The sequence below is a fragment of the Cetorhinus maximus genome, chromosome 22, assembly GCF_964194155.1.
Source record: "Cetorhinus maximus chromosome 22, sCetMax3.hap1.1, whole genome shotgun sequence".
NCBI lineage: Eukaryota > Metazoa > Chordata > Chondrichthyes > Lamniformes > Cetorhinidae > Cetorhinus > Cetorhinus maximus.
In genome coordinates, this window is record NC_135900.1 from 11,501,385 (window position 1) to 11,516,760 (window position 15,376).

At 43.9% G+C, this 15,376-nt stretch overlaps 1 protein-coding gene across 2 annotated transcripts in view; it reads left to right on the forward strand.

Moving 5' to 3' along the window:
- The window catches only part of chst11 (carbohydrate (chondroitin 4) sulfotransferase 11), a 199,685-nt gene extending 185,331 nt beyond the window's left edge, over nt 1-14,354 (forward strand). For both annotated transcript variants that reach the window (XM_078567801.1, XM_078567802.1), the window contains exon 3: nt 10,291-14,354. In XM_078567801.1, coding sequence (XP_078423927.1) covers nt 10,291-11,145 — 855 coding nt within the window. In that variant the 3' untranslated portion in view covers nt 11,146-14,354. The remainder of the gene's footprint in view (nt 1-10,290) is intronic.
- Nucleotides 14,355-15,376: the final 1,022 nt, after the last annotated feature.

The following is a 15,376-nucleotide window of genomic DNA, read 5'->3' on the forward strand; positions in this document are numbered from 1 at the left end:
AACAAATTCAAAATCATGAAGGCTTTAGATAGAGTAAATAAAGAGAATTGTTTCCAATGGCAGGAGGCTTAGTAACCAGAGGACCAGGTTTAAAGTATAGCAATTGGCATAAGAACCAGAGGTGAGGAGAGGAGATTTTTTTTTAATGCAGTGAATCACTAAGATGTGGAACACTCTACCCAAAAGAGTGATGGAAACAGATTCAACAGCAGCTTTCAAAATTGAATTGAATGTCAATCCCCTGGACACTGGGCCGTTAAAAATTGTGTTTTTAAAAGGTTTTATTTGAACATTTCAGCTCATTAGTTTTAAAAATGTCTGACATGGGGGACAAAATGCCATTTAACTGGGAGTCAAGAATCACCCAATCAAGGAATAAAGATATATTCGCTTTGCAATTGACCATGAGAAGGCCGGCACCATGAGCAGGAGTTGGATGACCAATTACAGGTGCTTGGGGTTGGGGTGGGGCGGGGGGGTGGGGGAGAGGTACTGGTCAGAAGAAGATGTATCGTGTTCAATTGTTCTGTGTTCGACTGTGAGTCTGGTAACTGATCTATGCTCACTGTGCTTGACAGGTTAAGCCTGGGTGTGGACTCAGAGCAAAATAAACAGACACTACAGAAGCTACTAGAAGCTAGACCTGGGATAAGCATGAGTGCAGACATTTTCTGATTGCAGAGATATTTTAAAGCTCTTGTTGCACACTTAATACGTGTCTCAGATTGCTCCAAGATATATAGACTATATAACAGCAGCAGCTCATGAGATGATACCTCTGGCAATATGTCTGCCTGGATTCATCAACCTGACCCTCGACTGGCATTACAGCTGGCCAGTCTTGCTGTCTTACTGCCACTGGCGAGATGACACTGGAGCCACAACCGGTGCCCATGATTCGACAGTACTTTCCTAATGCAACTAGCGGACTAAATTACAGTGGGCCTCCCACTGTCTTTTCAGTCACATGCTACTGCACCTGGGATCACACTCTGAGTCAGGAACAATCCAATTTCCTGGCCAGTGATCACCCTGGTGTAAACAGGTTGGATTAAAGGGGAGATGAGGAAAATACTGATGTCACCAAGTATAAGGAAACCTTAGCTTCCAGTAATTCTCTGCTCCCTCATTAATCCTTCACCTTGTGGTTAGAAGCCAGAAGTTGGATAGCCCTGATTAGTGGTGCTGTCCACTACCTGTACTATTATTACAGCATCACTAATTCATAAGGACAGCATCCATGGGCAGTACGCCAGCATTCAGACAGTCTAGCTCAGCACTGGGAGTCTTTTAAGACGGAAGCTAATTCAGATGTGGATTAAATTGCTAGCATTTGCCAAAGTGGTTTCTCCTCACTCACCTTATTATCTGGTTTGTGCTGTAAAATATCTTTGTAATCCGAAATAGTTCATGCCAGTGACAGCTTACTGAGGCTCCAGGTTCTGGCTTATTAAGAGATTTCCAGAGCTGGGGAATGGGCTGCTTGGTGCAATATAGTCAATCTAACAATGAATGTTACTCTTGTCAGCATTGAGTACAGGATTAGGCTAGGAAAAGATAATTAGTTTCAGCCAGAAGTGCCAAGTGGATGATTCATATCTGCCTATTCCTGAGGTCCCTAGCATCGTAGATGTCGGTCTTCAGCCAATTCTATTCACTGCACGTGATATCAATAAATGGCTGACTGCACTGCACACAGCAAAGGTTATGGGCCCTGACAACATCTTGGCAATAGCACTGAAGACTTGTGCTCCAGAACTAACTACACCCTTAGCCAAGCTGTTCCAGTATAACTACAACACTGGCATATACCCGGCATCTACCTGATAATGTGGAAAATTGTCCAGGTATGTCCCGTTCACCAAGAGCAGGACAAATGCAATCCAACCAATTCCCGCCCCATCAGTCTACTCTCAATCATCAGAAAAATGATAAAAGGTGTCATTGACAGTGCTATCAAGCGGCACTTACTCAGCAATAACCTGCTCACTGACACTTAGTTTGGGTTCTGCCAGGGTCACTCAGCTCCAGATCTCATTACAGCCTTGATCCAAAATTGGACAAAAGAGCTGAACTCCCGAGGTGAGGTGAGAGGGACTGCCTTTGAAGTCAAGGCAGCATTTGACGAAGTGTAGCATCAAGGAGCCCCAGCAAAACTGGAGCCAATGGGAATTGGAGAAACACTTTCCATTGGCTGGAGTCATACCTGGCCAAATGAAGATGGTTGTGGGTATAGTTATTAGAGGCCAATAATTTCAGCCACAGGACATTACTTAGGGTAGTGTCATAGGCCCATCTTAGATAAGCACTTAACCTAGCTGCTTCCTCAATAAACTTCCCTCCATCCTAAGGTCAGAAGAGGGGATATTCACTAATGATTGCACAATGTTTAGTACTATTCACAACACCTCACATACTGAAGCAGTCCATGTCCTGATGCAGCAAGACCTGGACAACATTCAGGCTTGGGCTAATAAGTGGAAAGTACAATTAGCATCACACAAGGGCCAGGCAATGACACCTCCAACAAAAGAATCTAACCACCTCCCCTTGGCATCAAGGCATTGCCATCATCAAATCCCCCACCATCAATATCTTGGGGGTTATTCTTGACCAGAAACTTAACTGGACCAGCTATATAAATACTGTTGGTACAAGACCAAGTTAGAAGCTAGAAATTCTGCCTCAGGTGACTCACCTCCTGACTCCCCAAAGCCTGTCCACCGTCTGCAAGGCAGAAATCAGGAATGTGATGGAATACTCTCCACTTGTCTGGATGAGTGTAGCTCCCCTCTACTCAAGAGGTTCGCCACCATTCAGGATAAAGCAGTCTTCTTGATTGGCACCCATCCACCAGCTTATACATTCACTCTCCACCACCAGTACACCATGTCTGCAATGGGTACCATCCATTAGATGCACTGCAGCAACTCGCCAAGGCCCCTTGGGCAGCTCCTCCCAAACCTTCAACCTTCATCACCTAGAAAGACAAGTGCAGCAGGCACATGGGAACACCACTACCTCCAAGCCTGCAAGGGCATACCCCACCCTGACTTGGAAATAGTTAGCATTTTGTTCATTATTGCTGGGTGAAAATCCTTGAACTCCTTCCGTAACAGCACTGTGGGTGCACCTTCAGCATACGGACTGTAGCAGTTCAAGAGGGCAGCTCACCACCACCTTTTTAAGGCATGTATGAATGCCAACATCCCGTGAATGGATAGCAAAAACTCATCTCTTAAGGAATCCTCTGAAGCATATTAATCTTACACAGAACAATACAGCAGTAAGCATCACATGGTGCTCTCATCAGTGTTTTAGATCATGCAATAATATCAGACCAAAGAAGTCAAGCGCCATTTGAGTATGACTTACTAATGAAGCAATCCACGTTGTTTTCTACTAAGATCAAGAAGAGACGTTAAGTGCAAAAACCACCAGCTACTTAACCAATGTGGTTGACTCTTAGCTGCCCTCTGAAATGGCCTAGCAAGCCACTCAGTTCAAGGGCAATTAGGGATGGGCAACAAATGCTGCCATTTCCCGGGACACCCATATCCCCTCAAAGAATAAATGATAATTAAAAAAAGGAATGAATAATTAATCACCCTTCACTAATAGTACAAGCACAAATGGATTCATTGAACAGAGTATAGTGCTGCAATATTCATTTCTTTTCTTAGGGATGGTTCCGGTTACTTTGTCAACTTTGACCCTATTTGAAGGAACAAGACGGACCCAGTTCTGTAGAGGACATCAGGCCTTTGCTGCAGTAAATTTCTCATCCTTGTTTTCAAATCACTCCATGGCCTCACCCCCCCAATCCCCCCCAATCTCCAACCTCCTCCAGCCCCAGCAAGCCTTCCAGATCTCTGCACTTCTGTACCGCTGTACTCTTGCGCATCCCTGATTTCCACCACTCCGCCTTTGGTGGCCGTGCCTTCAGCTCCCTGGGTCTCAAGCTCCGGAATTCCCACCCTAAACCCATCTGCCTTTCTCGCTTCTCCTTGAAGGCGTTTTAGTCACTGGTCCTAATATCTCCTTATGTGACTCAGTGTTACTTTTTGTCCGATGATGCTCATGTAAAGCGTCTCAGGATGTATTGAAGGTGCTATATAAATGCAGGTGGAATAAGTGACATGCCTTCCACATGAACAAGAGGCTTCCGCCTGGGCGTGCCTGTGTACCAACCCTGTGAATTATTGTTAATATAAAAGAAATCAGCACCTTTGTTAGGCAAATGTTTATCTGTTTTCAGCCCAACAGTTAAGTCAAGTCAGTGAGGCAAAAGCCTATTTTCAAGTTCAAAAAAAAGACTTGCATTTATATAGCACCTTCCATTACCACTAGACATCTCAAAGCACTTTACAACCAATGTTTCTCTTTGAAGCGTAGTCACTGTTGTAATATAGGAAACGTGACCATCAATTTGCACACAGCAAGCTCCCACAAACAATATTGTGATAATGAACAGATAATCTGTACTTCCTGTGATGTTGATTGAGGGATAACTTCTTTTCTCTTCTTCAAAATAGTGATATAGGATCTCCTATATCCACCTGAGAGGGCAGATGGAGCTTTAGCTTAATGTCTCATCCGAAAGACAGCACCTCTGACAGTGCAGCACTCCCTCAGTACGGCACTGGAGTGTCAGCACAGATTTTTGTGCTCAAGTCCTGGAATGGGACTTGAACCCACAGCCTTGTGACTCTTGAGGCAAAATTGCTACCCACTGAGCCAAGGCGGACAAAACAAAAGAGTCACTAAAATGAAAGAAAGTGTCCAGAGATTCTTTGCGCATATCCTGCATTCAGTAATCGTGGAGTGTGTCTTATTAGCAGTCTCGCCAGATTGGAAGCAAGCAAATCAAATTTCAACCTTCACAGAGCTTAACCGGATTAAACTGCAGTTTGGTTCCTCTGCAAATTAAAGTTAAAGATTAACCAAATGTGTTGTTTATCTTTGACTGTTCCCTTTCCTTGATATCACTGGCTCATCAGCGTAAAGGGGTCATTGTGTCACCTATTGGGAGCTTGTGTCTGCACAAGACTGGTCTTAATTTCCTGGGGAACGATTATTGTCAAAACCTTAGATAGCATCAGTTAACAGAATCAATCAATTTACCTTCAAACTTTGTAAACCCTATCCCATCCCCCATCCATTTGGTACAATGTTAATGGAATCATGTTGCTTCGGGTTACAGTTCCATGCCCATTTCTGATAAGATTTCTGGGAGTCATTGTAGAAGGCAAGCTGATCAATGGCATGATTTAAGATCACAGTAAACTACTTGTTGAACGTCAGAACCCGAGCTGAAAATACTGGAAAGACCCAGCACCCCGCATTTGAGAAAAGCAAAGACTATAAGTATGTATTATATATGAAAATATAAAATTCATGGGCAGCTCCTCCATTAAGCCTGCCTGCACTCATGATGGCTGGAACACTGTGGCTATGCATTTCTTCCCATTCTGAAGAATTCCTCTCTAACCTCCTGAGGAGATCAAAACCAACCCAGGAGCTCCCATGGACTAAGTGTCATTTATAAAGACACTTAACTGAACCTATTTGTAAATATACTCTGTTATGTACAATAAGTTTCCATTTCTTTTTGGATTGGCATTTAATGAACTCTCCTTTGGTTTAATGCTGAACTTCCGTTGACCCAAGGGTAATATTGAGAAGCAGCATCAAAAAACATGTGATCTTTTCATGAGCTTCATAAAGTCAACAGCAACAATTTTCATTTGTATAGCACCTTTAATGTCATTGAACATCCCAAGGCACTTTACAGGAGCGATCTTCAAACAAAATTTAGCAGTGAGTCACATAAAGCGACAGATGACCAAAAGCTTGGTCAAAGGGTTTAATGAACAGCTCAAAGGAGGGGAGAGAGGTAATGAGGAGAGAATTCCAGAGCTAGAGCTTGGATAGCTGAAAGAACAGCCACCAACAATGGAGTGAAGAAAATCGGAGACATGCAGGAGACTAGAATTGGTCAATAGTAGTGCCTAAGCTATTGGTTAGTCAACAATGTTGTAAGCGTTGAAGTGGTATTTTCCTTTTTAAAAAGTTCAAACTAAACCTGGCAAAATTTGTGGTTCAGAGAAGCTCATCCGGCTCTGTCCCGAATTGGAATCGTCTCTGGGATGGTGAAGTTACAAAATGGTTTAATTATTCCTCGTTAAAGCAGTTCAGGAGAATATATTGTAGTAAAACATTTTTGGCAGAGGGATAAGTGTTATAAAGGCAATTGTTTAGCTCTAACTTGCCGATATAAGCTTCAGCCTTTCAGACATTATGAAGTTAATTCTTTAAAATAAATGAGATAAACAGGACTGTTGTGTCTTCAGAAACAAACAGCCAGCTTCCATTGATTGTGTGACCTCGACATTCAATCAGAATAGGAATGATTTCTTATCACTACCAATCCTGAAAACTGGCAGCTGGTCCAAGGCAGAGATATAGAGCTGCAGTGCAGAATAGTCTGTGTATCTGTACAAATATCTTAATGTTCAGCAATAATAATTTAATCAAGGATTCTAAGTGCCATCATGAACAGAGAGAACATTTTAAGCTACTCATGGGCATCACTCGATAAGTAAATTACTGCCTTGTTACCCAAATGATATTTTATAATTGAGTTGACCATTAGTTCTTGGCATTTTGCAGAAGTGCGTTTGGTGCCAGACTAGTTAGTTCCTGAGATGCTTGTTTTAAGTTCAGGATTTAAGTCTAAAACGGGTAAGGCTGGATCAACCTCAATCCACTGAGACAACTGTGGTCTTTCGACGATGAATTTGAGGATTTATTCTGACACTGAGAGGCCGCTGGTTAAGTTGAAGCGCCTGAAGTGAATCTTCAACTGCAAAATTGCTTGGAACCATAATGCGTGGTTACATTATGTAATACATTTGAAATTTTCAACAATCAAAACTCCTATTTTTCCAATAATCCTGCATCAGTAACATCATAAGGGAGTAGAGGTCCACACCTTTCTTTGGACCTTGTTTGACAGAGGACAAAAATTTGAGAATTCTCTCAAAAAAGCACGAGAAAAACTTGGCTAGGCACAAAAGTGGTAAAGAAAATGCCCAATTTGAGCCCTTCAAATGAGTATTGCAATCCCCTTTCAACTGCTGTATCATTCATGTCCACAGATGTAGCTCTAGCTCTGGATATTGATGTTGCTATACTGTTGGCTAATGCGTTATCATGCCCAGTTATGCTGAGGTTCTGCATTACCTTTCTTCCCAATCCATTTCATCTTCTAAACTACCCTCCAAACTCCCTGTAAAATTGAACGACATGTTTCAATTTTTATAAATCCAAGCTTGTAATTATGGAAGGCTCGAAACGAAGCAATGCCAAGTTGAAATAATAGCTTTTATTTTGCATTCTGTTTATTTTCTCTCTCCGGACCGCCTGTTCCATCAGTGCAAGGTGTCACATCTGGAGCTTATTAACATGGTGCAGTTCCGTCTCACAGATCACGATCATAGCAGCCCTGCCTAACAGCCTTATAATGAGTTCTGTGGAAACCCATGTAGAACATGAAAGGCAATCACATAGAAATTGGTTCATGCTGGCTTTACATTACAACTACCTTCTGGGACAGGAGCATCAACATTCTCAACAAATAGGGCGTTGTGACTGCCCTGGCCATTCGACACCAGACCCGAAACTAGGAGAAAGCCACATGTGTACACTCAAAACAGATGTGCAAAGGCACTGCCTGCTGCGTCTGACTACCAATGTGCTTTTCTTTTTACTAATTAAAAGACTACTTTACTGGATATTCAGCTGCTTTCAATTAGTAAGAAGCCGTGGTAGCATAAAGACAAATGTCAGCCCTGGCTCTACGGGTGTCACTAATTGTTTCTGAGTCAGAAGGTCATGAGTTCAAGCCCCGCTACAGAAACTTGAGCACATAGCCCAAGCTGACACTCCACCGAGGAAGTGCTACACTATCGGAGGTGCTGTTTTTCCAATGAAATGTTAAACCAAGGCCCTTTCTGCTTTCTCAGGTGGATGTAAAAGATCCTAGTGCATTATTTCGAAGTAGAGTTATCCCCGGTGCCTTGGCCTCTCTCTGCCAGCATCACCAGAAATCATATTATCTGGTCACTATCAGATTGCTGTTTGCGGGACTTGGCGTTGCACAAATTGGCTGTTGCGTTTCCTACATTGAAAACAACTTGCATTTATATAGCAACTTTAACATAGCAAAGTGTCCCAAGGTGCTACACAGCATTGTGAAGCCAAAATTTGACACTGAGCTACATAATGGATATTAGGACCAATAACATGGTCAGTGAGGTAGGTTTTAAGGAGCGACTTATAGGAGATAGAGAGGCAGTGAGGTTTACGGAGGGAAATCCAGAGTGAAGGGCATCGGCAGTGCAATTCAAAAGTATCTCATTGGCTTTTTGAGACGTCCTTAGGGAATGAAAGGTGTTAAATATTTTTCTTTTATTCATTTCTTAGTTTCAATAAATGAAATAGATTGGCCTTGTGCCAGTAACATTCATAATGACATTAGTCTAAAATCAAACGTTCTTTTAGTCTGCCACGTGCATGGAAACCTACTCCTCCCTTTAAAAGCAAACTACTGTGCATTCCGTTCCATACAAGTGGACTTTCTATTTACCTGATACTGAGCACACACTCTCATTGGAAGACACACCTCACTTACTTGAGGTTAGAGATGTTAGGTTCAGGTTGGTAAGGACCAAATACTAGGGATTCCCAAGTGTGAATGGGGCAGTGCAAGAGTGTAACCGGCTGAATGGCACAAGTGAGTCCCTATTGCTCCCCCAGGAGCCTGACCCACTGAGGCTTTGGCTTGTAGGGTCCATTAATGCCAAATAGGAAGAATTCCAAGCTCCCACTGATAGATCTCCACCTTCAGGTTCTATAATGGAGTTAGACTATTTTGATCAGCCAGCACACACCCCCCTACCCCTCAGAGTGCTGCAGATCTGTTTGGCTCACGGATTGAGTTGTCAAACCGACAACAGAGGATCAATACAGGCCAATCTCTAGTTGCCAAACATGATGCCCTGGAGATGACTTGATCTTAAAGAGTTCAGCTTTTCAATTCCAAGTGTTTTTAATTAATTAATTGAATTTAAATTCTACCAACTGCTGTGGTGGGATTTGAACCCATGTCCCCAGAGCATTAGCCTGGGCCTCTGGATTACCAGTCCAGCGATGTCACCACTAAATCACCATCACCCCCAGACATTACAAACGGCTGTTAACAGTTTTGAGATTTTTTTTTTTGTAGTTGCTCTACCAACCCAGCATTCCAAGCTCTGAAAGTATGGTTAAATCTAATTGAACCTACAGCAGATGGAAAGTTATTGTGGTCATTATATGGAGTCCTTTCTTATGATGGTTTGATCCATCTGAATAATAATTACCCAAGTCAGTTTCCTCAGGGAGTTTCATTAAACAGGCAGTCAGTTAATTCTTTGGGCGCTGACTGTTCAATGCAGGTTTCAATGTATGTACCAGTGTATGTCACATTTTAGACCAGGTGGTGCAATCCTGGCACAGCCTAGTGCCAGCAGAAGGGGTGAGAAAATGAAATGCAGCCATGTGTTTCTTCAGGGCATGACTGCCTTGTGGAACCTAACCAGTGAGCGAACCAGGAAATAAGGCAGAGGGTCATGAGCGTCCTACCCCTTCCCCTCACCCCCACCTCTTTTTCAGACTTCCGTTTGGGACTTGGACTCCACAGGCACAGGTTAAGCTCTGTCGCCAAAGGGCAGCCACAATGTCAAAAGGGGCGGAGAGTCGGCAGGTTGGCATTGTGCCACTTCCTCCTGCACCGCGACACTTAGGGTCCAAAAGTCAGGAAAGTCCACCCTGCTGAAGAATGATGAAACTGTAACGCATCTCTACTGGCAATCAAAGGATATGGGGATATGGCTGGAAAGTGGAGGCTGTATACAAGTTCAGCCAAGTTTTTATTGAATGGTGGAGCAGGCTCAAGGGGCCATATGACCGCCTCCTGCTCAGATTCCCATTCTGAGCACTAGCTGCCAGACTTGACTTCCATTTGAGCTCTTCAATGAATCAAAGGGAGCAGATAGCAATGATTGATTAAAGCAAATGGGGGAAGTGCATGCCATTATACTACACATTAATTCAAGCGACATTTTCCTGTGCTTTGTATTTTTGTGCACTGCCGTTCTCTAAAAGAAGTTACAGTAAAATTACTTCATGATTTTGTGTCGTTCGTGTATATGCATGTTCTTAATTGTTTGATATGCTTTATTTCAGTATCAATTCTCAAGCACAGAACTCACACATCAGATAAGGCGAAACCGGATCGCTCAGACATGTCAAGCCAACAGCGCCAGAAGTCGTAAAAGGAGGGTTTTGACCTCCGATGACCTGAAACATTTAGTTGTAGATGAAGACCATGAGATGATCTACTGCTATGTGCCTAAAGTGGCCTGTACAAACTGGAAGAGGGTCATGATGGTCCTCACAGGAAGGGGCAAATACACTGACCCCATGGAAATCCCTGCAAACGAAGCCCATGTATCATCAAACCTGAAGACACTCAATCAGTACAGCATCCCAGAGATTAACCACCGCTTGAAAAACTACCTGAAGTTCATGTTTGTGCGCGAGCCCTTTGAGAGGCTGGTGTCAGCGTACAGAAACAAGTTCACCCGGAGGTACAACACGTCCTTTCACAAACGGTACGGGACCAAGATCGTCCGGCGGCAGAGGAAGAACGCGACGCAGGCGGCCTTGCTCAACGGCGACGACGTGAAGTTCGAGGAGTTTGTGGGCTACCTCGTCAACCCCCACACGCAGAAAGAGGAACCCTTCAACGAGCACTGGGAGACAGTGTCCTCGCTGTGCCATCCCTGCCACATCCACTACAACCTTATTGGGAAGTACGAAACCCTACAGGAGGATGCAAACTATATTCTGCATCTGGCTGGGGTGGGAGGCTACATCAAATTCCCCACCTATGCCAAATCCACCAGAACTACAGATGAAATGACAGCTCAGTTTTTCCAAAACATCAGTGCTGCCTTCCAGACAAAACTGTTCAATCTCTACAAATTAGATTTTGTAATGTTTAACTATTCCATGCCAAGTTACCTGAAGTTGGCATAAGAATGCCTGTTGATTTATTTAAGTCCTTATTTGTTATAATTACAGTTTTTTTTTTGTTTTGTAATTTTAATGAAGATTTTCAGCGTTGCTGCGAGCAGCAAAAAATTGGAAATTATTTAAATAACTTTGTATGAAAGAAGGGCTCTCTTGGGAGGGTGATGGAACCATGGGCTAGTCTAAAGATTCCTTTCCTGACATACCATGTCGTGCTGAATAGGCGTCTGGTCCATTTGTGCAAGATCAGAAGCTTTGCATGACCTGTGGAGAGGTGATTTGAAATCAGGAGCCTCCATATGTCCAGGATACAGTTTGGAACACTGTTAACCCATCTCACCTTTCAGAAGCACAAGCACCCTCTGATTTGACTGTACTGTAGTAAATTGCTAATAGTCGACTGTCAGTGAAAAAAGGAGACTTGTGTGGTAGTTGCCATATCAACATTTTAGCAAATAGTTTTCAAGTATTCCAGAGATTTAAGCTGCGATTACTGTTCGTTTTTGTTTTAAGAAAGCTAACACACGAGGCTTCTGTCCTCTGATGCTAGGTCCCAGCTCGATTAACAGTCTCGCTAAGTAGTCATTGGGTCACTTTTGTGCTCCTCTTTTACAAAGAGGACTCCACAAACTGCCCAAGGCCGGTATTTTCTGCCAGCAGCATCTGTCGGAACATCGTGGGCAAGCTTGCCTGGGGTTTTCCCATATGGCTGCAGGGCAGCCAAAGCTCCCCTTCCATCAGCCAACCCCACCTCCCACTATACACACCAAAGCCCTGCTGGATAGTTTTGCCTTGAAGGAGGAGGGGGAAAAGAGAGGGTGTTGCTTTTTCCTGTGGGGGGGGGGCGTCTGTTGAAAAAACCCTAGACAAAGAGCTGAGACTCGAGACTCCTGTTTGTACAAATGTAGAGCTGACACTCGATTGTGTGGTCCATTGTCAAGTTCAACTGCTCATTGAGAATTCGAGAGCGGAGAATTGTTTTAAAATTAAAATGACCTTTCTTTCAAACTGTGAAGCATAATTTACAAAATTACACAGAATACTGGAGAAATGAAATATTCATATGCATCGCTGCCTTTATTCCTGAATTTGCACCATCATTCCGCAACTCAGCACTGCTGTCATCATGAACTGTGAAAGCGATGTTTGAAAAGGTTCAAGCAATCCGATTAAATCCTGAGGCATTCGATCTGCTCAAAAGAATGTCAATGATGGTACTAATGTTTTTCTTTATACTTGGGCTAGGGGCTTTAATAGCTTTTATGAACGCTGGACAGGGGGGCTGGACAGAGTAGCTAGGGAGAGGCTGTTCCCACTCGTAAGAGGATCAAGAACGAGAGGGCACAGATTCAAAGTGCTTTGCAAAAGAAGCAAGCTTGAGGTGAGAAAAAAACTTATTCACACAGCGAGTGGTTCGGGTCTGGAATGCACTGCCCGGAAGTGTGGCGGAGGCAGGTTCAATCGAGGCATTCAAAGGGGGCATCGGATGATTATTTGAACAGAAACAAGGTGCAGGGGTAGGTGGGGGGGGGGAGGCAGGGCAATGGCACTAGGCCATAATGCTCATTTGGAGAGCTGGTGCAGACATGATGGGCCGAATGGCCTCCTTCTGTGCTGTTAAAATTCTGTGATGAACCTTCCCAATTTTCCCTTGAGAAGATGGAAGCAGATGATCTTTTGGAACCGGGGCAGTCCCCGCCTGGTGAAGGTTGCTCGCACAGTGCTGTTAGGCAGGCAGTTCACGATGAAGGAATGGATATCACAGGTCCAACGAGTGACTGGGAGGTGCTGGTATTTGCATGAACCCGATGTCCTCGCCCTTCCAGACAGTGAAGGTCGCAGGTTTGGGAAGCTGTCGCAGCTCTCTTACTGTTCAGTACGGTAAGCTGCACAGAGAAACAAAAATATCTGGTTGTCGAGTTCTTATGGAGATCTCACTCCGTGACATCAGCGGAAATTCGGCCGTACCCTCTTGCCTTTCCACTGATCCCCCCCACCACCCCCACTGCAGAAGGGAGATTGGGAGAACCCTTGTGGTAATTCCAGGCGCTGATGTACAAGTTGCACCTGGGTGTAGCTTTTCTGCGTTCGGAAGGAAATCGGTGACTTCCGACCACCCACTGTGATTTCGTCGGAATGTCCTTGCATCTTTACGCTGCTCCTCCGTTGTTCTGCCGATCTCCCACTGAAGTTCCAACTGCAGATAGGGAGAAACGCCACAGATATTCCACAAATTATCTTCACACCCATAAAAGATTTGGGCAGCCTCTATTTACCTTGGGTATCATTGTGAAGGCTAATTCAACACACTAACAGTAATGGACTTCCAGTGAAAGAGATACGAATTTATTTTACTTGCTTCTATGTCTATAGTTCTGTCGTGCTATCTTTCCAAACTCTGCAGATTATGTCCAGTAGTTTTTAACTAACTTGCCAATTAACTTTGTTTGGTTAAATATTTGTTCAATTAGCAGTTTTGTCGATGGGTTAATTAAGTTACTTAAAAGTGGCACTAATAGCTGATAGATTCTTTATGTTATAAAAGGATTGTGAGGTGTCTATTTCAATGACAGGTGCCCTATTAATTTCTTTAAGAGATATGATGGATTAGAGGGTATTTTGCAGATGAATTGCTGGCTAGTTCGCCTTCCGCTTCTCTTTTTCATTTCTCCTGTCTTGTCTTCCTGATAGTCAAATATTCAATATTCCTAGACGTATTCCAAGGTGTGTAGGCACTGGGACTTCTGTGGAATTTACGTTGGACATAATATGTAAATAACTTAGTGGGAACTAGAACAGTCCTTGCCAGCTATTTCTGCTAATAAAGAGAGTCTTCAGTGCTTTTAGGTAACTTAAAGAGGTCTTGTGATATTACTCTTGTTGAAGAGAGTGCTATTTTCTTACATGCATGCACACATTATGTGGAGAAGTAATTTAATATCTTTCTTTAGCATTTCAATTTTTTTTACTTCTTTGTATGCAGTAGATGGCTTGACTTCAATTTGTTCTTTAAATCTACAGTATCTGTCTCTCTCTCTCTCTATCTCTCTCCATCTCTCTATCTAGATTTTGTCTACTGGAATCTATACTGTTAGTCTTTGTTAATTGCTGTTGTGATATGTTGGTTTAGTCATTCAGCCTATCTTGAGAGTTACACTCAAGCATGATTAATTATTTTTCTAAATAACTTTCATTAAAATGTGGGATGAAAATAATTGCTTCGTGTATTTATTCTGAAGATTGTATGAGCTACTTATTGAAAATAGTGTTTCCTTGAATGAAAGGGTCAGTGGTGGCCCAATGCTAACACTCTCACCTGCATCTCAGTAGACTGTGGATTCAAGACCCACTCCAGAGACCTGAGCACATGATTCAGGCTGACACTCCAATGCAGTACTGAGGGAGTGCTGTACTGTCAGGAATACATGGGCTGGATTTTACACTGAGGACGGGCTTCTCACACCCCAGTGTAAATTTCAGGGGTGGGTCCACCTCCCTTATCTGGCTTGCCCCGCTTTAATTTTTCAGACGATAGCCCTTTAATTGGTATGAGGTGGGACTTCCGACCATCTCCAGGAGGACATCCTGCCTCATACAGTTGCCAGCCAATCGGAGGCCAGCAACTCTGCATAATGGCTGCGCCAAGCAGGAGCGGTGACCGCTGCCAGTACAGCAGGTAAGCCAAGGAGGTGGCAATTAGCGATGGACCTGGATATTCAGGTAAGTCCAAGATCTCGATGGGTCCTGTCAGCCTGGCCCCAGTGAGGGGGTGTGGGGGGCATGTTGGAGGGTTGATGTGGGGAGACAAAACTGTGGGGATGGGGCACAATTGACACAAGTGGCCTGGGAAGGGGGCATCCCCCACCCCTCACCACCCCACCCCCTCCCTAACTAACCCACAGCCCTCAGAGTTAAACCTGCTGGGCTATACATTGGGCGAAAGCCTCTCCCACTGCCTGTTATATTGGAGCAGTGCTGGGATGAGGCCCTTAATTGGACATTAAATGCCCACTTAAGGGCCTCAATTGGGCCCTGGGTGTGTGACCCACCTGACACCTTCCCCATCGCCAAAGAATCGTGGAGGGGGCAGGGCTGGGTATGCCACCGATGGCGCGCACTGAATTTACGGGTCCACACACCTGTTTTCCTGCCCGCAGGTTGCCTGTAAAACTCAGCCCCATTCTTCCTATGAGCCTTTGGCGGCTGTCAAAGATCCCACATCCCCCTAATTCAAACA